Genomic DNA, 22,915 nt, shown 5'->3' on the forward strand with positions numbered 1-22,915 from the left:
TGTAGGGGCAAGTGCTGTTTAGTAAGCACCACAGACAGACACACACAGACAGACGCACACAGACACACACACAGACACACACAGACACACACAGACACACACACAGACAGACACACACACAGACAGACACACACACACAGACACACAGACAGACACACACACAGACACACACAGACACACACACACAGACACACGCACAGACACACGCACAGACACACGCACAGACACACGCACCCACACACAGACACACACACACAGTCACACCACACACACACACAGACACACAGTCACACACAGTCACACACAGACAGACACATACCCACACACAGTCACACACACACACAGACACACACACAGTCACACCCACACCCACACACAGACACACAGACACACACAGTCACACACAGACAGACACATACCCACACACAGTCACACACACACACAGACACACGCACAGTCACAGACACACACACAGAAACACACACAGGCAATACACTCCAACCCCCTTATACCCTCTAACCCCCTACCCACTCCGCCTAACCCAGCCACTCCCATCACCACCACCGCCACCACGTAGCTGCTATAAAAAGCCACTGAAGCCTAGATCACACACGGACAGAGAGACACGGACAGAGAGACACGGACAGAGAGACACGGACAGAGAGACACGGACAGAGAGACACGGACAGAGAGACACACACAGAGACACACACAGAGAGACACACACAGAGAGACACGGACAGAGAGACACAAACACAGACAGACACACACAGGAGAGATACACACACAGACACCACAGATAGACAGACAGACACACACAGGCTGACAGACACACAGAGACACACAGACACACACACAGGAGACACACACAGGCTGACAGACACACAGGCTGACACACACACACACACAGACACACAGAGAGATTGACAGACACACACACAGACACACAGGCTGACACACACACACAGACACACAGACACACACACACAGGCTGACAGACAGACACACACGCTGACAGACAGACACAGACACACACAGACACACAGGCTGACAGACACAGACACACACAGACACACAGGCTGACACACAGACACACACACACAGACACACACACAGACACACACCACCACCACCCCACCTCCACCAGCATGGCAGGTAAAGGCATCGTGACCGTGGTGAGGCCCTTCCCCCTGATCGGACTCTCGTGCTCAGTGGTGGCAGCCATCCTCTGCGTCCTGTCGCTGTCCAACTCGGCGTGGGTCACGGCGGAAAACTTCAGCCTCTCGCTCTGGGAGATGTGCAAGATGAAGAGCGGCAAGACGGGGGGACAGTGGGACTGTGTGGACGCAAGGAGCTCCGGTGAGAGACACGCGGAGACACGTGGAGACACAGAGACACAGAGACACGGGGTGAGACACACAGAGGGAGATGTGTAAGCTGAAGAGCGGCAAGACGGGGGGACAGTGGGACTGTGTGGACGCAAGGAGCTCCGGTGAGAGACACGTGGAGACACGTGGAGACACAGAGACACGGGGACACGGGGAGAGAGACACGGGGAGATGGGGAGAGAGACACAGAGGGAGATGTGCAAGCTGAAGAGCGGCAAGACGGGGGGACAGTGGGACTGTGTGGACGCAAGGAGCTCCGGTGAGAGACACGCGGAGAGAGACACGGGGACACAGAGACACAGAGACACGGGGAGAGACACAGAGACACGGGGTGAGACACACAGAGGGAGATGTGCAAGCTGAAGAGCGGCAAGACGGGGGGACAGTGGGACTGTGTGGACGCAAGGAGCTCCGGTGAGAGACACGTGGGGACACGTGGAGACACAGAGACACAGAGACACGGGGAGAGAGACACGGGGAGAGAGACACGGGGACACGGGGAGAGAGACACGGGTGCACGTGGAGAGACACGTGGAGAGACACGTGGAGAGACACAGAGACATGGTGAGAGACACAGAGACACGGGGAGAGAGACACGGGGAGAGAGACACGGGGACACGGGGAGAGAGACACGGGTGCACGTGGAGAGACACGTGGAGAGACACGTGGAGAGACACAGGGACACAGGGACACAGAGACACGGGGAGACACGGGGAGAGACACAGAGACATGGTGAGAGACACAGAGACACGGGGAGAGACACGGTGAGAGACACAGAGACATGGTGAGAGACACAGAGACACGGGGTGAGACACACAGAGGGAGATGTGTAAGCTGAAGAGCGGCAAGACGGGGGGACAGTGGGACTGTGTGGACGCAAGGAGCTCCGGTGAGAGACACACGGAGAGAGACACGGGGACACAGAGACACAGAGACACGTGGAGAGAGACACGGGGAGACGGGGAGAGAGACACAGAGGGAGATGTGCAAGCTGAAGAGCGGCAAGACGGGGGGACAGTGGGACTGTGTGGACGCAAGGAGCTCCGGTGAGAGACACGGGGAGAGACCGAGACACGGGGAGAGAGACACGGGGACACGTGGAGAGACAAGGGGAGAGACGGGGAGAGACACATGGGGGGACAGAGAGACATGTGGAGAGAGACACGGGGAGAGACACGGGGAGAGACACGGTGAGAGACACAGAGACATGGTGAGAGACACAGAGACACGGGGTGAGACAGAGACACGGGGAGAGAGACACGGGGAGAGACAGGTGGGGGGGAGACACGGGGACACAGAGACACGGGGAGAGAGACATTGAGAGACACGTGGAGAGACACGTGGAGAGACACGTGGAGAGACACGGTGAGACACACGGAGACACGTGGAGACACAGAGACACGGGGAGAGACACAGAGACACGGGGTGAGACACACAGAGGGAGATGTGCAAGCTGAAGAGCGGCAAGACGGGGGGACAGTGGGACTGTGTGGACGCAAAGAGCTCCGGTGAGAGACACGTGGGGACACGTGGAGACACAGAGACACAGAGACACGTGGAGACAGAGACACAGAGAGAGACACAGAGACACGGGGAGAGACACAGAGACACGGGGAGAGACACGTGAAGAGACACAGGGACACAGAGACACGTGGAGAGATGTGGAGAGACACGGGGAGAGACACGGGGAGAGACACGTGGAGAGACACGGAGACACGGGGACACGGGGAGAGACACAGAGACATGGGGAGAGACACGGGGAGAGACACGGGGAGAGACACGGGGAGAGAGACACGGGGAGACGGAGACACGGGGACACGGGGAGAGACACAGAGACACGGGGAGAGACACGGGGAGAGACACGGGGAGAGACACGGGGAGAGAGACACGGGGAGACGGAGACACGGGGACACGGGGAGAGACACAGAGACACGGGGAGAGACACGGGGAGAGACACGGGGAGAGACACGAGAGAGACACGGGGAGAGACACGGGAGAGACACGGTGAGAGACACGGGGAGAGACACGAGAGAGACACGGGGAGAGACACGGGAGAGACACGGGGAGAGACACGGGAGAGACACGGGGAGAGACACGGGAGAGACACGGGGAGAGACACGGGGAGAGACACGGGGAGAGACACGGGAGAGACACGGGGAGAGACACGGGGAGAGACACGGGGAGAGAGACACGGAGAGAGAGACACGGGGGGAGAGACACGGGGAGAGAGACACGTGGAGAGACACGGGGAGAGACACGGGGAGAGACACGGGGAGAGGCACGGGGAGAGACACGGGGAGAGAGACACGGAGAGAGAGACACGGGGAGAGGCACGGGGAGAGACACGGGAGAGACACGGGGAGAGACACGGGAGAGACACGGGGAGAGACACGTGTTGGTGGTGGAGTTGGTGGTGGTGGTGGAGGTGTTGGTGGTGGTGGTGGAGTTGGTGGTGGTGGAGTTGGTGTTGGTGGTGGAGTTGGTGGTGGTGGTGGAGGTGTTGGTGGTGGTGGAGTTGGTGGTGGTGGTGGAGTTGGTGGTGGTGGAGTTGGTGGTGGTGGGGGAGTTGGTGGTGGTGGTGGAGTTGTTGGTGGTGGGGGAGTTGGTGGTGGTGGTGGAGGTGGTGGTGGTGGAGTTGGTGGTGGTGGTGGAGTTGGTGGTGGTGGAGTTGTTGGTGGTGGGGGAGTTGGTGGTGGTGGTGGAGGTGTTGGTGGTGGTGGTGGAGTTGGTGGTGGTGGAGTTGGTGGTGGTGGGGGAGTTGGTGGTGGTGGTGGAGGTGTTGGTGGTGGTGGTGGAGTTGTTGGTGGTGGGGGAGTTGGTGGTGGTGGTGGGGGAGTTGGTGGTGGTGGTGGTGGAGGTGTTGGTGGTGGTGGTGGAGTTGTTGGTGGTGGGGGAGTTGGTGGTGGTGGTGGAGTTGTTGGTGGTGGGGGAGTTGGTGGTGGTGGTGGAGGTGTTGGTGGTGGTGGTGGAGTTGGTGGTGGTGGTGGAGTTGGTGGTGGTGGAGTTGTTGGTGGTGGGGGAGTTGGTGGTGGAGGTGTTGGTGGTGGTGGAGTTGGTGGTGGTGGAGTTGGTGGTGGTGGAGTTGGTGTTGGTGGTGGAGTTGGTGGTGGTGGAGTTGTTGGTGGTGGTGGTGGAGTTGGTGGTGGTGGAGTTGGTGGTGGTGGAGTTGTTGGTGGTGGGGGAGTTGGTGGTGGTGGTGGAGTTGTTGGTGGTGGGGGAGTTGGTGGTGGTGGTGGAGGTGTTGGTGGTGGTGGTGGAGTTGGTGGTGGTGGAGTTGTTGGTGGTGGGGGAGTTGGTGGTGGTGGTGGAGGTGTTGGTGGTGGTGGTGGAGTTGGTGGTGGTGGAGTTGGTGGTGGTGGGGGAGTTGGTGGTGGTGGTGGAGGTGTTGGTGGTGGTGGAGTTGTTGGTGGTGGGGGAGTTGGTGGTGGTGGTGGAGTTGTTGGTGGTGGAGGTGTTGGTGGTGGTGGTGGAGTTGTTGGTGGTGGGGGAGTTGGTGGTGGTGGTGGAGTTGTTGGTGGTGGGGGAGTTGGTGGTGGAGGTGTTGGTGGTGGTGGTGGAGTTGGTGGTGGTGGAGTTGTTGGTGGTGGGGGAGTTGGTGGTGGTGGTGGAGGTGTTGGTGTGGTGGTGGAGTTGGTGGTGGTGGAGTTGGTGGTGGTGGAGTTGGTGGTGGTGGAGTTGGTGTTGGTGGTGGAGTTGGTGGTGGTGGAGTTGTTGGTGGTGGTGGTGGAGTTGGTGGTGGTGGAGTTGGTGGTGGTGGAGTTGTTGGTGGTGGGGGAGTTGGTGGTGGTGGTGGAGTTGTTGGTGGTGGGGGAGTTGGTGGTGGTGGTGGAGGTGTTGGTGGTGGTGGTGGAGTTGGTGGTGGTGGTGGAGTTGGTGGTGGTGGAGTTGTTGGTGGTGGTGGAGTTGGTGGTGGTGGAGTTGTTGGTGGTGGTGGTGGAGTTGGTGGTGGAGTTGGTGGTGGTGGTGGAGTTGTTGGTGGTGGAGTTGGTGGGGGAGTTGGTGGTGGTGGAGTTGTTGTTGGTGGTGGTGGTGGAGTTGGTGGTGGTGGTTGTTTGTGATGTTCTGGGGGTTGTGACCAGGGTTAGGGGCTCAACGTGGCCACAAAGCTCATAGTTGTGTGAGCTCTAGTTGGTTCAAATCACATCGTTGTTCAAATAACCAATCTCCGTTGGCTTTTACCGAATGAGCCAAATAATAGGAATTCCTGCGTGTCAAGATGTAGTTGTATTCGTTTCTATTATTTTACACGATTTTATTGAACTCACTCCGTCTGTTGTAGTATCCTCAAATCGTGTCGGAAAGACAGCGTCTGAATGATGAACAGGTCTGTCGGAAAGACAGCGTCTGAATGATGAACAGGTCTGTCGGAAAGACAGCGTCTGAATGATGAACAGGTCTGTCGGAAAGACAGCGTCTGAATGATGAACAGGTCTGTCGGAAAGACAGCAGAAAGACAGCATTCAGACGCTGTCTTTCCGACAGACCTGTTCTTCACCTGAGGACGGCTGCTTGCGCTGTGGCCGAAACGTCGTGAGAATTATTTAATTATGTTTAATTTTTATTATTTCATCATCTCCCTTCTACGTGACGACTTTACCGAAAGAACCAAGAAGATGAATCCCTGCAGTCACGAAAGCTTTACATCGATATTTAGTGTTGTTGTTGATGTTGTTGTTGATGTTGTTGTTGGCGTTACGTTCGGACACCACGTAGCCCATACCGGGACTCTCCGTTCACAAAGAGCTTCACAGATCTTCAGATTCCTCTCGCTGCCGATGAGTTCTCAGTGCCGATTCCTGATTGCTGATTTCCCAGGTGTTGAGCAACAATGTTGATACTTCATCTGTGGCCCTACCCAGGAAGTTTTTACCTGTGCGTGCGTGCGTGTGTGTAGCATAGGTGGGACAAAGTCATTGTTATGCAAGTCCAAGTCGAGAGTCGCAAGTCATCAAATTCATGACTCGAGTCTGACTCGAGTCCAAGTCACATGACTCGAGTCCACATCTCATAGGTGGGACAAAGTCATTGTTATGCAAGTCCAAGTCGAGTCGCAAGTCATCAAATTCATGACTCGAGTCTGACTCGAGTCCAAGTCACATGACTCGAGTCCACATCTCAGAGGTGGGACAAAGTCATTGTTATGCAAGTCCAAGTCGAGAGTCGCAAGTCATCAAATTCATGACTCGAGTCTGACTCGAGTCCAAGTCACATGACTCGAGTCCACATCTCAGAGGTGGGACAAAGTCATTGTTATGCAAGTCCAAGTCGAGAGTCGCAAGTCATCAAATTCATGACTCGAGTCTGACTCGAGTCCAAGTCACATGACTCGAGTCCACATCTCATAGGTGGGACAAAGTCATTGTTATGCAAGTCCAAGTCGAGTCGCAAGTCATCAAATTCATGACTCGAGTCTGACTCGAGTCCAAGTCACATGACTCGAGTCCACATCTCAGAGGTGGGACAAAGTCATTGTTATGCAAGTCCAAGTCGAGAGTCGCAAGTCATCAAATTCATGACTCGAGTCTGACTCGAGTCCAAGTCACATGACTCGAGTCCACATCTCATAGGTGGGACAAAGTCATTGTTATGCAAGTCCAAGTCGAGTCGCAAGTCATCAAATTCATGACTCGAGTCTGACTCGAGTCCAAGTCACATGACTCGAGTCCACACCTCTGGTGTGTAGGTGTTCATATTGTGGTGCTGGCCACCCACCCCCTCGTGTGCCGTTCCGGCCTTAATAGGTGCTCGCTAACAGCACTTGCCCCTACAGTCTGTTGAGGCTATACGGGGGTTCTTTATCATATCTTTAGAACGCGACGTTTTATCTTTCAAATGCTCTGCGCTTCATGTGGTGCGAGTGTGTCGTGTTGTTGATGTTGATGTAACTTTCTGGGCCTCTATGGGTCTCTACGAGTCTCTGTTGAGTCTCTATGGGTGTCTATGAGTCTCTATGGGTCTCTACGAGTCTCTGTTGAGTCTCTATGGGTGTCTATGAGTCTCTATGGGTCTCTATGGATGTCTATGAGTCTCTGTGGGGTATCTATGGATCTCTATGATTCTCTGTGGGGTCTCTATGCGTCTCTGTGGGTCTCTATGGATGTCTATGAGTCTCTATGGGTCTCTATGGGTCTCTATGGGTCTCTATGGATCTCTATGATTCTCTGTGGGGTCTCTATGAGTCTCTGTGGGTCTTTATGGGTATCTATGAGTCTCTATGGGTGTCTATGGGTCTCTGTTGGGTCTCTATGGGTGTCTATGAGTCTCTATGGGTCTCTATGGATGTCTATGAGTCTCTGTGGGGTATCTATGGATCTCTATGATTCTCTGTGGGGTCTCTATGCGTCTCTATGAGTCTCTATGGGTCTCTATGGGTCTCTATGGATCTCTATGATTCTCTGTGGGGTCTCTATGAGTCTCTGTGGGTCTTTATGGGTCTCTATGAGTCTCTGTGGGTCTCTATGGATGTCTATGAGTCTCTATGGGTCTCTATGGATCTCTATGATTCTCTGTGGGGTCTCTATGAGTCTCTGTGGGTCTTTATGGGTCTCTATGAGTCTCTATGGGTGTCTATGGGTCTCTGTTGGGTCTCTATGGGTCTCTATGAGTCTCTATGGGGTCTCTATGAGTCTCTGTTGGGTCTCTATGGGTGTCTATTGATCTCTATGGGTCTCTATGAGTCTCTATGGATCTCTATGAGTCTCTGTTGGGTCTCTATGGGTCTCTATGGGGTCTCTATGAGTCTCTGTTGGGTCTCTATGGGTGTCTATTGATCTCTATGGGTCTCTATGAGTCTCTATGGGTCTCTATGAGTCTCTGTTGGGTCTCTATGGGTCTCTATGAGTCTCTATGGGGTATCTATGAGTCTCTGTTGGGTCTCTATGGGTGTCTATTGATCTCTATGGGTCTCTATGAGTCTCTATGGATCTCTATGAGTCTCTGTTGGGTCTCTATGGGTCTCTATGAGTCTCTATGGGGTCTCTATGAGTCTCTGTTGGGTCTCTATGGGTGTCTATTGATCTCTATGGGTCTCTATGAGTCTCTATGGATCTCTATGAGTCTCTGTTGGGTCTCTATGGGTCTCTATGAGTCTCTATGGGGTATCTATGAGTCTCTGTTGGGTCTCTATGGGTGTCTATTGATCTCTATGGGTCTCTATGAGTCTCTATGGATCTCTATGCGTCTCTGTTGGGTCTCTATGGGTCTCTATGAGTCTCTATGGGGTCTCTATGAGTCTCTGTTGGGTCTCTATGGGTGTCTATTGATCTCTATGGGTCTCTATGAGTCTCTATGGATCTCTATGCGTCTCTGTTGGGTCTCTATGGGTCTCTATGAGTCTCTATGGGGTCTCTATGAGTCTCTGTTGGGTCTCTATGGGTGTCTATTGATCTCTATGGGTCTCTATGAGTCTCTATGGGTCTCTATGAGTCTATGGATCTCTGTGGGGTCTCTGTGGATGTCTATGGATGTCTCTGGATGTCTATGAGTCTCTGTGTGCCCTCCCGAGTGCTTAATCCCCCCCATCCCCACCCTCTCTAATTGGTCTGAGACTTTAATTGGGGGGTCAGGTTGGGACGCGTTGCCACTTTTACTCCCACACTGGTGACATCATCATCGCCAACATCATCATCATCAACACCATCATCAACATCACTACCACCATCATCAACATCACTACCACCACCACCACCATCATCAACATCACTCCCATCATCAACATCATCATCATCATCAACATCACTACCACCACCATCATCATCAACATCACTCCCATCATCAACATCATCAACATCACTACCACCACTACCACCATCATCAACATCACTACCACCACCACCATCAACATCAACATCACTCCCATCATCAACATCATCATCATCAACATCACTACCACCATCATCAACATCACTACCACCACCACCACCATCAACATCAACATCACTCCCATCATCAACATCATCAACATCAACATCACTACCACCATCATCAACATCACTACCACCACCACCATCATCAACATCAACATCACTACCACCATCAACATCATCATCATCATCAACATCACCACCACCATCATCAACATCACTACCACCACCACCACCATCATCATCAACATCAACATCACTCCCATCATCAACATCATCAACATCACTACCACCACCATCATCATCAACATCAACATCACTCCCATCATCAACATCATCAACATCACTACCACCACTACCACCATCATCAACATCACTACCACCACCACCATCAACATCAACATCACTCCCATCATCAACATCATCATCATCAACATCACTACCACCATCATCAACATCACTACCACCACCACCACCATCAACATCAACATCACTCCCATCATCAACATCATCAACATCAACATCACTACCACCATCATCAACATCACTACCACCACCACCATCATCAACATCAACATCACTACCACCATCAACATCATCATCATCATCAACATCACCACCACCATCATCAACATCACTACCACCACCACCACCATCATCATCAACATCAACATCACTCCCATCATCAACATCATCAACATCACTACCACCACCACCATCATCAACATCAACATCACTACCACCATCATCAACATCACTACCACCACCACCATCATCAACATCACTACCACTACCACCATCATCAACATCACTACCACCACCATCACGATCAACATCAACATCACTCCCATCACCACCATCATCAACATCACCTCCACCACCACCACCACCATCAACATCAACATCACTCCCATCATCAACATCATCATCATCAACATCACTACCACCATCATCAACATCACTACCACCACCACCATCATCAACATCAACATCACTACCACCATCATCAACATCACTACCACCACCACCACCACCATCATCATCAACATCAACATCACTCCCATCATCAACATCATCATCATCAACATCACTACCACCATCATCAACATCACTACCACCACCACCACCATCATCATCAACATCAACATCACTCCCATCATCAACATCATCAACATCACTACCACCATCATCAACATCACTACCACCACCACCACCATCAACATCAACATCACTCCCATCATCAACATCATCATCATCAACATCACTACCACCATCATCAACATCACTACCACCACCACCATCAACATCAACATCACTCCCATCATCAACATCATCATCATCATCAACATCACTACCACCATCATCAACATCACTACCACCACCACAATCATCAACATCACTATCACCATCATCAACATCACTACCACCACCACCATCAACATCACTACTACCACTACCATCAACATCAACATCATCGCCACCATCATCATCATCAACATCACCACCATCATCAACATCACTACCACCACCACCACCACCATCAACATCAACATCACTCCCATCATCAACATCATCAACATCACTACCACCACTACCACCATCATCAACATCACTACCACCATCATCAACATCACTACCACCACCACCATCAACATCACTACCACCACCACCACCATCATCAACATCACTACCACCACCACCACCATCATCAACATCAACATCACTACCACCACCATCATCAACATCACTACCACCACCACAATCATCAACATCACTACCACCATCATCAACATCACTACCACTACCACCACCACCATCAACATCACTACTACCACTACCATCAACATCAACATCATCGCCACCATCATCATCATCAACATCACCACCATCATCAACATCACCACCATCATCAACATCACCACCATCATCAACATCAACATCACCACCACCATCAACATCAACATCACTCCCATCATCAACATCATCAACATCACTACCACCACTACCACCATCATCAACATCACTACCACCACCACCACCACCATCATCAACATCAACATCACTACCACCACCATCACGATCAACATCAACATCACTCCCATCATCAACATCATCATCAACATCACTACCACCATCATCAACATCACTACCACCACCACCACCATCAACATCAACATCACTCCCATCATCAACATCATCATCATCAACATCACTACCACCATCATCAACATCACTACCACCACCACCACCATCAACATCAACATCACTACCACCACCACCATCATCAACATCACCTCCACCACCACCACCACCACCACCATCAACATCAACATCACTCCCATCATCAACATCATCATCATCAACATCACTACCACCATCATCAACATCACTACCACTACCACCATCATCAACATCACTACCACCACCACCATCATCAACATCAACATCACTACCACCACCACCATCATCAACATCACCTCCACCACCACCACCATCATCATCAACATCAACATCACTCCCATCATCAACATCATCAACATCACTACCACCACTACCACCATCATCAACATCACTACCACCACCACCACCATCATCAACATCAACATCACTACCACCACCACCATCATCAACATCACCTCCACCACCACCACCACCACCATCAACATCAACATCACTCCCATCATCAACATCATCATCATCAACATCACTACCACCACCACCATCATCAACATCAACATCACTACCACCACCACCATCATCAACATCACCTCCACCACCACCATCATCATCAACATCAACATCACTCCCATCATCAACATCATCAACATCAACATCACTACCACCACTACCATCATCAACATCACTACCACCACCACCACCATCAACATCAACATCACTCCCATCATCAACATCATCATCATCATCAACATCACTACCACCACTACCACCATCATCAACATCACTACCACCACCACCATCATCAACATCAACATCACTACCACCATCATCAACATCACTACCACCACCACCATCATCAACATCAACATCACTACCACCACCACCATCATCAACATCACCTCCACCACCACCACCATCAACATCACGCCCATCATCAACATCATCATCATCAACATCACTACCACCACTACCACCATCATCAACATCACTACCACCACCACCATCATCAACATCAACATCACTACCACCATCATCAACATCACTACCACCACCACCACCATCATCATCAACATCAACATCACGCCCATCATCAACATCATCATCAACATCACTACCACTACTACCACCATCATCAACATCACTACCATCACCACCATCATCAACATCAACATCACTACCACCATCATCAACATCACTACCACCACCACCATCATCATCAACATCAACATCACGCCCATCATCAACATCATCATCAACATCACTACCACCACTACCATCATCAACATCACTACCATCACCACCATCATCAACATCAACATCACTACCACCATCATCAACATCACTACCACCACCATCATCATCAACATCAACATCACGCCCATCATCAACATCATCATCAACATCATCATCACGAACATCGCCATCACCACCATCATCATCAACATCACGACCATCATCATCACCGCCGTTTTCGCCATCACTACCATCACTGCCGTGCCAGGCTAGGTGCAGGAGAAGGTCACGGGGCAGATCCAGCAGGTGCCATGGGTTGACTGCTGTGCCAGGCTAGGTGCAGGAGGAAGAGGAGGTCACGGGACAGACCCAGCAGGTGCCATGGGTTGACTGCTGTGCCAGGCTAGGTGCATGAGGTGGTCACGGGACAGACCCAGCAGGTGCCATGGGTTGACTGCTGTGCCAGGCTAGGTGCAGGAGGAGGAGGTCACGGGGAGACCCAGCAGGTGCCATGGGTTGACTGCTGTGCCAGGCTAGGTGCAGTAGGAGGAGGAGGTCACGGGACAGACCCCGCAGGTGCCACGGGTTGACTGACTGAGATGACCGGTAGATGCTCAAACCGCCCAGGCAGTACTTAAGGTGCACCTAGCCTGGCACTTGTCCTGTAGCGTCCTTCCACCACATTATCAGCTCCGTCTCCCCTCCCTCACCGTCTCTGTCCGGCCGAACAGAAGCTGATTTGGGCGGTGGCTGGGAAATGTGGGTGACGTGACCCAGACGTGACTGAGCCGTGCTCGTTTAGCTCCACCTGTCATCATCATCATCACCCATCCATACACCATCACTTTGACAATCAACATCATCATCATCATCACCCATCCATCCACCAACACAGTGACAATCAACACCATCGTCATCATCATCACCCATCCACCCACCACCACTTTCACAACCAAACTCATCATCCTCACTAATGACGTCATTCACCAGCTGGCAGTGACTTCACTTTGTAGCAGGGGCAATTAAAGTATTAGAACTATAACTCTTTATTTATTTATTTACAGGTCTAGGGGTTCATCAGAGACCCACAGACTCACCACACAGAGACCCACAGACTCACCACACAGACACAGAGACTCACCACACAGAGACCCACAGACTCACCACACAGAGACCCACAGACTCACCACGCAGAGACCCACAGACTCACCACACAGAGACCCACAGACTCACCACACAGAGACCCACAGACTCACCACACAGAGACCCACAGACTCACCACACAGAGACCCACAGACTCACCACACAGAGACCCACAGACTCACCACACAGAGACCCACAGACTCACCACACAGAGACCCACAGACTCACCACACAGAGACCCACAGACTCACCACACAGACACAGAGACTCACCACACAGAGACCCACAGACTCACCACACAGAGACCCACAGACTCACCACACAGAGACACACAGACTCACCACACAGAGACCCACAGACTCACCACACAGAGACCCACAGACTCACCACACAGAGACCCACAGACTCACCACACAGACACAGAGACTCACCACACAGAGACCCACAGACTCACCACACAGAGACCCACAGACTCACCACACAGAGACCCACAGACTCACCACACAGAGACCCACAGACTCACCACACAGAGACCCACAGACTCACCACACAGAGACCCACAGACTCACCACACAGACACAGAGACTCACCACACAGAGACCCACAGACTCACCACACAGAGACCCACAGACTCACCACACAGAGACCCACAGACTCACCACACAGAGACCCACAGACTCATCACACAGACACCCACAGACTCACCACACAGACTCACCACACAGACTCATCACACAGACTCATCACACAGACTCATCACACAGAGACCCACAGACTCATCACACAGAGACCCACAGACTCACCACACAGACTCACCACACAGACTCATCACACAGACTCATCACACAGAGACCCACAGACTCATCACACAGACTCACCACACAGACTCATCACACAGACTCATCACACAGAGACCCACAGACTCACCACACAGACTCACCACACAGACTCATCACACAGACTCATCACACAGAGACCCACAGACTCACCACACAGACTCACCACACAGACTCACCACACAGACTCACCACACAGACTCATCACACAGACTCACTACGCAGAGACCCACAGACTCACCACACAGACTCATCACACAGAGACCCACAGACTCACCACACAGACTCATCACACAGAGACCCACAGACTCATCACACAGACTCAGACTCATCACACAGACTCATCACACAGAGACCCACAGACTCACCACACAGACTCATCACACAGAGACCCACAGACTCACCACACAGACTCACCACACAGAGACCCACAGACTCACCACACAGACTCATCACACAGAGACCCACAGACTCACCACACAGAGACCCACAGACTCACCACACAGAGACCCACAGACTCACCACACAGACTCACCACACAGAGACCCACAGACTCACCACACAGAGACCCACAGACTCACCACACAGACTCATCACACAGAGACCCACAGACTCATCACACAGAGACCCACAGACTCACCACACAGAGACCCACAGACTCATCACACAGAGACCCACAGACTCACCACACAGAGACCCACAGACTCACCAAACAGAGACCCACAGACTCACCACACAGAGACCCACAGACTCACCACACAGACTCACCACACAGAGACCCACAGACTCATCACACAGAGACCCACAGACTCATCACACAGAGACCCACAGACTCACCACACAGACTCACCACACAGACTCACCACACAGACTCACCACACAGACTCACCACACAGACTCACCACACAGAGACCCACAGACTCACCACACAGACTCATCACACAGACTCACCACACAGACTCATCACACAGACTCACCACACAGCCTCACCACACAGACTCACCACACAGACTCATCACACAGACTCACCACACAGACTCACCACACAGACTCACCACACAGACTCACCACACAGACTCACCACACAGACTCATCACACAGACACCCACAGACTCACCACACAGACTCACCACACAGACTCACCACACAGACTCACCACACAGACTCACCACACAGACTCACCACACAGACTCATCACACAGACTCACCACACAGACTCACCACACAGACTCACCACACAGACTCATCACACAGACACCCACAGACTCACCACACAGACTCACCACACAGACTCACCACACAGACTCACCACACAGACTCACCACACAGACTCACCACACAGACTCATCACACAGACACCCACAGACTCACCACACAGACTCACCACACAGACTCACCACACAGACTCACCACACAGACTCATCACACAGACTCATCACACAGACTCATCACACAGACTCACCACACAGACTCATCACACAGACTCACCACACAGACTCACCACACAGACACACACAGACTCATCACACAGACACCCACAGACTCACCACACAGACTCACCACACAGACTATGAATAGCATCTCACATTCCACAAAGGGGTTGGTGGTTGAATTGAGTTTTAGTGCTCGGGGCGAACGTGGGAGGGAGTGTCTGTGTGTGTGTCTGTGTGTGTCTGTGTCTGTGTGTGTCTGTGTGTGTGTGTGTCTGTGTGTGTGTGTCTGTGTGTGTGTGTCTGTGTGTGTGTGTCTGTGTGTGTGTGTGTGTCTGTGTGTGTGTGTTTGTGTGTGTGTGTCTGTGTGTGTCTGTGTTTGTGTGTGTGTCTGTGTGTGTCTGTGTCTGTGTGTGTGTCTGTGTGTGTGTGTGTGTCTGTGTGTGTGTCTGTGTGTGTGTCTGTGTGTGTGTCTGTGTGTGTGTGTCTGTGTGTGTGTCTGTGTGTGTGTGTCTGTGTGTGTGTGTCTGTGTGTCTGTGTGTCTGCGTGTGTTTGTGTGTGTGTCTGTGTGTGTGGGGAGCGGTGGGTGTAGTGGTTAGCGCTACGCTGCGCTACGAATCCGGCTACCCGAGTTCGATTCCCGCTCACGGCCAACACCAGTGACGATTATCTGAACCGGTCCTGGGCCTCCCCTAGGTCGACTCGGCCTCAAACGAGTACCTGGTGTAGTAAACATCGTCACTGGGGAGACAAAGGCGGCCGGGCGTGGTGCTGCCACCCACCCCCTCGTGTGCCACAGTGCCGGTAGCCTTCATAGGTGCTCGCTAACAGCACTTGCCCCTACAGTCTGTTAAGGCTACACGGAGGATCTTTGTCTTTGTGTCTGGTCTCTCTCTCCTCACCCCATAGACTGCAAAGTTGCCACGATCATGTTCCTGGTGCTCAACGTCGTGTCTCTCCCCCCCCCCCCCCCGTGTCTCTCCCCCCCCCCCATGTCTCTCCCCCCCCCGTGTCTCTCTCCCCGTGTCTCTCCCCCACCCCCCCCCGTGTCTCTCCCCCCCCCCCCCGTGTCTCTCTCCCCGTGTCTCTCCCCCACCCCCCCCGTGTCTCTCCCCCCCCCCCCCCCGTGTCTCTCTCCCCGTGTATCTCTCCCCGTGTCTCCCTCCCTCCCTCCCCGTGTCTCTCTCCCTCCCCCCGTGTCTCTCTCACCGTGTCTCTCTCCCTCCCTCCCCGTGTCTCCCTCCCCGTGTCTCCCTCCCCGTGTCTCTCTCCCCCCCCCCGTGTCTCTCCCCCCCCCCCCGTGTCTCTCTCCCCATGTCTCTCTCCCTCCCTCCCCTTGTCTCTCTCCCCCCCCCCGTGTCTCCCTCCCCGTGTCTCTCTCCCTCCCCGTGTCTCCCTCCCCGTGTCTCTCTCCCCGTGTCTCCCTCCCTCCCCGTGTCTCTCTCCCCGTGTCTCTCTCCCCGTGTCTCCCTCCCTCACCGTGTCTCTCCCCGTGTCTCCCTCCCTCCCCGTGTCTCTCCCCATGTCACCCTCCCCGTGTCTCTCCCCGTGTCTCCCTCCCTCTCTCCCCGTGTCTCTCTCCCTCTCCCCGTGTCTCCCTCCCTCCCTCACCGTGTCTCTCTCACCGTGTCTCTCTCTCCCCGTGTCTTTCTCCCTCCCTCCCCGTGTCTCCCTCCCCGTGTCCCACTCCCTCTCTCCCCGCGTCTCTCTCCCTCCCCGTGTCTCTCTCCCTCCCTCCCCATGTTTCTCTCCCCCCCCCCCCCCCGTGTCTCTCTCACCATGTCTCTCTCCCCGTGTCTCCCTCCCTCCCCGTGTCTCTCTCCCCGTGTCTCTCTCCCCGTGTCTCCCTCCCTCACCGTGTCTCTCCCCGTGTCTCCCTCCCTCCCCGTGTCTCTCCCCATGTCACCCTCCCCGTGTCTCTCCCCGTGTCTCCCTCCCTCTCTCCCCGTGTCTCTCTCCCTCTCCCCGTGTCTCCCTCCCTCCCTCACCGTGTCTCTCTCACCGTGTCTCTCTCTCCCCGTGTCTCTCTCCCTCCCTCCCCGTGTCTCCCTCCCCGTGTCCCACTCCCTCTCTCCCCGCGTCTCTCTCCCTCCCCGTGTCTCTCTCCCTCCCTCCCCATGTTTCTCTCCCCCCCCCCCCCCGTGTCTCTCTCACCATGTCTCTCTCCCCGTGTCTCTCTCACCGCGTCTCTCTCCCTCTCTCCCCGTGTCTCTCTCACCGTGTCTCTCTCCCTCCCTCCCCATGTTTCTCTCCCCCCCCCCCCCCCGTGTCTCTCTCACCATGTCTCTCTCCCCGTGTCTCTCTCCCCGTGTCTCTCTCCCTCTCTCACCGTGTCTCTCTCCCCGTGTCTCTCTCCCTCTCTCCCCGTGTCTCTCTCCCCGCGTCTCTCTCCATCCCTCCTCGTGTCTCTCTTTCTGTGTTTCTCTCCTCGTGTATCCCTACCCGTGTCTCTTTCCTTCTCTCCCCGTGTCTCTCTCACCGTGTCTCTCTCCCCGTGTCTCTCTCCCTCCCTCCCCGTGTCTCTCTCACCGTGTCTCCCTCCCCGTGTCTCTCTCACCGTGTCTCTCTCCCCGTGTCTCTCTCCCTCCCTCCCCGTGTCTCTCACCGTGTCTCCCTCCCCATGTCTCTCTCACCGTGTCTCTCTCCCCGTGTCTCTCTCCCTCCCTCCCCGTGTCTCTCTCACCGTGTCTCCCTCCCCGTGTCTCTCTCACCGTGTCTCTCTCCCCGTGTCTCTCTCCCTCCCTCCCCGTGTCTCTCACCGTGTCTCCCTCCCCGTGTCTCTCTCACCGTGTCTCTCTCCCCGTGTCTCTCTCCCTCCCTCCCCGTGTCTCTCTCACCGTGTCTCCCTCCCCGTGTCTCTCTCACCGTGTCTCTCTCCCCGTGTCTCTCTCCCTCCCTCCCCGTGTCTCTCTCATCGTGTCTCCCTCCCCGTGTCTCTCTCACCGTGTCTCTCTCCCCGTGTCTCTCTCCCTCCCTCCCCGTGTCTCTCACCGTGTCTCCCTCCCCGTGTCTCTCTCACCGTGTCTCTCTCCCCGTGTCTCTCTCCCTCCCTCCCCGTGTCTCTCTCACCGTGTCTCCCTCCCCGTGTCTCTCTCTCACCGTGTCTCTCTCCCCGTGTCTCTCTCCCTCCCTCACCATGTCTCTCTTCCCGTGTCTCTCTCACCGCGTCTCTCTCCCTCCTTCCCCGTGTCTCTCTCCCCGCGTCTCTCTCTCTCCCCGTGTCTCTCTCCCTCCTTCCCCGTGTCTCTCTCCCCGCGTCTCTCTCTCTCCCCGTGTCTCTCTCCCTCACTCCCCGTGTCTCTCTCACCATGTCTCTCTCCCTCCCCGCGTCTCTCTCCCTCTCTCCCCGTGTCTCTCTCACCGTGTCTCTCTCCCTCCCTCCCCATGTTTCTCTCCCCCCCCCCTGTGTCTCTCTCACCATGTCTCTCTCCCCGTGTCTCTCTCACCGTGTCTCTCTCCCTCCCTCCCCATGTTTCTCTCCCCCCCCCCCCCCCGTGTGTCTCTCTCCCCGTGTCTCTCTCCCCGCGTCTCTCTCCCTCCCTCCCCGTGTCTCTCTCCCCGTGTCTCTCTCCCTCTCTCCCCGTGTCTCTCTCCCCGCGTCTCTCTCCATCCCTCCTCGTGTCTCTCTCTCTGTGTTTCTCTCCTCGTGTATCCCTCCCCGTGTCTCTCTCCTTCTCTCCCCGTGTCTCTCTCCCCGCGTCTCCCTCCCCGTGTCTCTCTCACCGTGTCTCTCTCCCCGTGTCCCTCCCTCCCTCCCCGTGTCTCTCTCGCAGACTGGAAGGTGGCCACAATTGTGCTCATGTTTCTGGGCCTCATCCTGACGCTGGTGGCCGTGGCGCTGGGCTTGTGGTCCGTCTGCAAGTCCTCCCACAAGTTCCTCAAGGTCATCGCCGGCATCCTCTGCGTGGCCGGTGAGCTCGAGGCGCGGACAAAGGTGCCCCAGGTAGACGGCCCCACCCTCTCTCCCAACTAAGCGGGGTCAAGTGCAGGCCGTTGGTCACGCAGCTTGAGCAGGTTGTGTCTCCCCGTGTCTCTCTCTCTCCCTCTCACCGTGTCTCTCTCCATGTGTCTCACCGTGACTCACCGTGTCTCTCACCCCGTGTCTCTCTCCCCGTGTGTCTCTCCCCGTGTGTCTCTCTCCCTGTGTGTCTCTCTCCCCGTGTCTCTGTGTCTCTTACCGCGTGTCTCTCCCCGTGTCTCTCCCCCCGTGTTTCTCCCCCCGTGTCTCTCTCCCCGTGTCTCTCTCCGTGTCTCTCTCACCGTGTCTCTCCCCCCGTGTCTCGCTCCATGTCTCCCCGTGTCTCTCCCCCAGTGTCTCTCCTCCCGTGTCTCGCTTCATGTCTCACCGTGTCTCTCCCCCCGTGTCTCTCTCCATGGCTCACCATGTCTCTCTGCCCGTGTCTCTCTCCCCGTGTCCCTCTCTCCATGTCTCACCCTGTCTCTCCCCGTGTCCCCCCGTGTCCCCCCGTGTCTCTCCCCCTGTGTCTCTCTCCATGTCTCACCGTGTCTCTCCCACCGTGTCTCTCCCCGTGTCTCTCTCCATGTCTCTCTCCATGTCTCACCGTGTCTCTCCCCCCGTGTCTCTGTGTCTTTCACCGCGTGTCTCTCCCCCCGTGTCTCTATCCCCGTGTCTCTCCCGCGTCTCTCCCCCGAGTCTCTCTCCATGTCTCACCGTGTTTCTCCCCCAGTGTCTCCCCCCCCGTGTCTCGCTCCATGTTTCACCGTGTCTCTCCCCCCATGTCTCTCCCCGTGTCTCTCTCCATGTCTAACCGTGTCTCTCCCCCGTGTCCCTCCGTGTCTCTCCCCCCCCCCCCGCCGCCGTAGTATTGCTCCAGATCACGGCCCTCATCCTCTACCCGGTGCGCTTCGTGGAGGACTCGGTGCTGCACTCGTACCACGAGTTCAGCTGGGGCTACGGCGTCGCCTGGGGCTCCACCATCTTCCTCGTCGGAGCCGCGGTCTTCTACTTCCTCAAGCCCCACGACTACCGCTACTCGCAGGGGCCCATGCAGCGCTAAGGGGGTAGGGGCACTGGGGTAGTCGCGTCTAGGGGGGGGTGGGGGTTCACTGCCGGGGGGGGGGGTAGCCCGATGGTTCGCCGGAGGGACCCCGAGAGCGCTAGGGGATTGTGGAGGTCTTGGCGGGGTCTCACCAAGGGGGGGACCGCTACAGTGCTGGGGCTCTCACCAAGGGGGGGACCGCTACAGTGCTGGGGCTCTCACCAAGGGGGGGACCGCTACAGTGCTGGGGTCTCACCAAGGGGGGGGGACTGCTACAGTGCTGGGGGTCTCACCAAGGGGGGGACCGCTACAGTGCTGGGGGTCTCAACAAGGGGGGGACCCCTACAGTGCTAGGCTCTCACCAAGGGGGGGACCTCTACAGTGCTGGGGTCTCACCAAGGGGGGGACCCCTACAGTGCTGGGGTCTCACCAAGGGGGGGACTGCTACAGTGCTGGGGGTCTCACCAAGGGGGGGGGGGCCGCTACAGTGCTGGGGGTTTCACCAAGGGGGGGACCGCTACAGTGCTGGGGGTCTCCATTGGTGACTCGGTTAGTCTCCCGTTGTCTCCCTCCTCTCCCTGCCCTCCCTCCCCTCCCTCCCCTCCACTCCCCCTCCCCCCCCTCCTCCCCTCTCTCCCCTCTCTCCCATCCCTCCCCTCCCTCCCTTCCTCCCCCCCCCTCCCTCCCCTCCCCTCCCCCTTGCTCGCTAGCTTTGTAGTCCATAGCTCAGTCACCTCTGTAAATCACGGGGGAGGTGGTGATGGTGGTGGTGATGGTGGTGGTGATGGCGGTGATGGTGGCAATGGTGGTGGCGGTGATGGCGGTGGCGGTGATGGCGGTGATGGTGGTGGTGATGGTGGTGATGGTGGTGATGGTGGCGATGGTGGTGGCGGTGATGGCGGTGGCGGTGATGGCGGTGATGGTGGTGATGGTGGTGATGGTGATGATGGTGGCGGTGATGGTGGTGGCGGTGATGGTGGTGTAGTCTGGGATCGAGGTGGGCGGGCAGTTTGTGGTTCGGTTTACGGTTTGGCCGCCCTGGTAAATACTGCGGTGTTTGTGTGCGCGGTGCCGTTTGACACGTGGTAGCAGTAGTAGCAATATGATCATCAGCATTAGTACTACTTAGCAGTAGTAGAAGCAGCAATATAATCATCATCAGCAGCAGTAGCATCATCAGCAGTAGTGGCAGCAGTAGAATCATCATCAGCAGTAGCATCATCAGCAGTAGCAGTAGTAGCAATAGTAACATCAGCAATAGAATCATCATCAGCAGTAGCAGTGGTAGCAATATCAGCAGTAGTAGAAGCAGCAATAGAATCATCATCAGCAGCAGTAGCATCATCAGCAGTAGTGGCAGCCGTAGAATCATCATCAGCAGAATCATCATCAGCAGTAGCAGTAGTAGCAATAGTAACATCAGCAATAGAATCATCATCAGCAGCAGTAGCATCATCAGCAGTAGTGGCAGCAATAGAATCATCATCAGCAGTAGCATCATCAGCAGTAGCAGTAGTAGCAATAGCAGCAGTAGTAGCAGCAGCAATAGAATCATCATCATCAGCAGTAGCAGTGGTAGCAATAGCAGCAGTAGTAGCAGCAGCAATAGAATCATCATCATCAGCAGCATCATCATCAGCGGTAGCAGTGGTAGCAATAGCAGCAGTAGTAGCAGCAGCAATAGAATCATCATCAGCAGCAGTAGCATCAGCAGCAGTAGCAGTGGTAGCAATAGCAGCAGTAGTAGCAGCAGCAATAGAATCATCATCATCATCAGCAGCATCATCATCAGCAGTAGCGGGGCGTGAATAAAAATATATATAAGCGTGCGTGCGCGTGTGCGT

At 54.7% G+C, this 22,915-nt stretch overlaps 1 protein-coding gene across 1 annotated transcript; it reads left to right on the forward strand.

Moving 5' to 3' along the window:
* The first annotated feature begins 546 nt into the window (after window positions 1-546).
* Window positions 547-21,105, forward strand: LOC144949874 (transmembrane protein 47-like). The gene is made up of 3 exons (XM_078879864.1): window positions 547-1,359; window positions 19,845-19,982; window positions 20,896-21,105. The coding sequence occupies exons 1-3, from the start codon at window positions 1,149-1,151 to the stop codon at window positions 21,087-21,089; spliced, it is 543 nt and encodes a 180-aa protein (XP_078735990.1). The 5' UTR covers window positions 547-1,148; the 3' UTR covers window positions 21,090-21,105.
* Window positions 21,106-22,915: the final 1,810 nt, after the last annotated feature.

The sequence above is a fragment of the Lampetra fluviatilis genome, chromosome 55 (genome assembly GCF_964198595.1).
Source record: "Lampetra fluviatilis chromosome 55, kcLamFluv1.1, whole genome shotgun sequence".
Lineage (NCBI taxonomy): Eukaryota > Metazoa > Chordata > Hyperoartia > Petromyzontiformes > Petromyzontidae > Lampetra > Lampetra fluviatilis.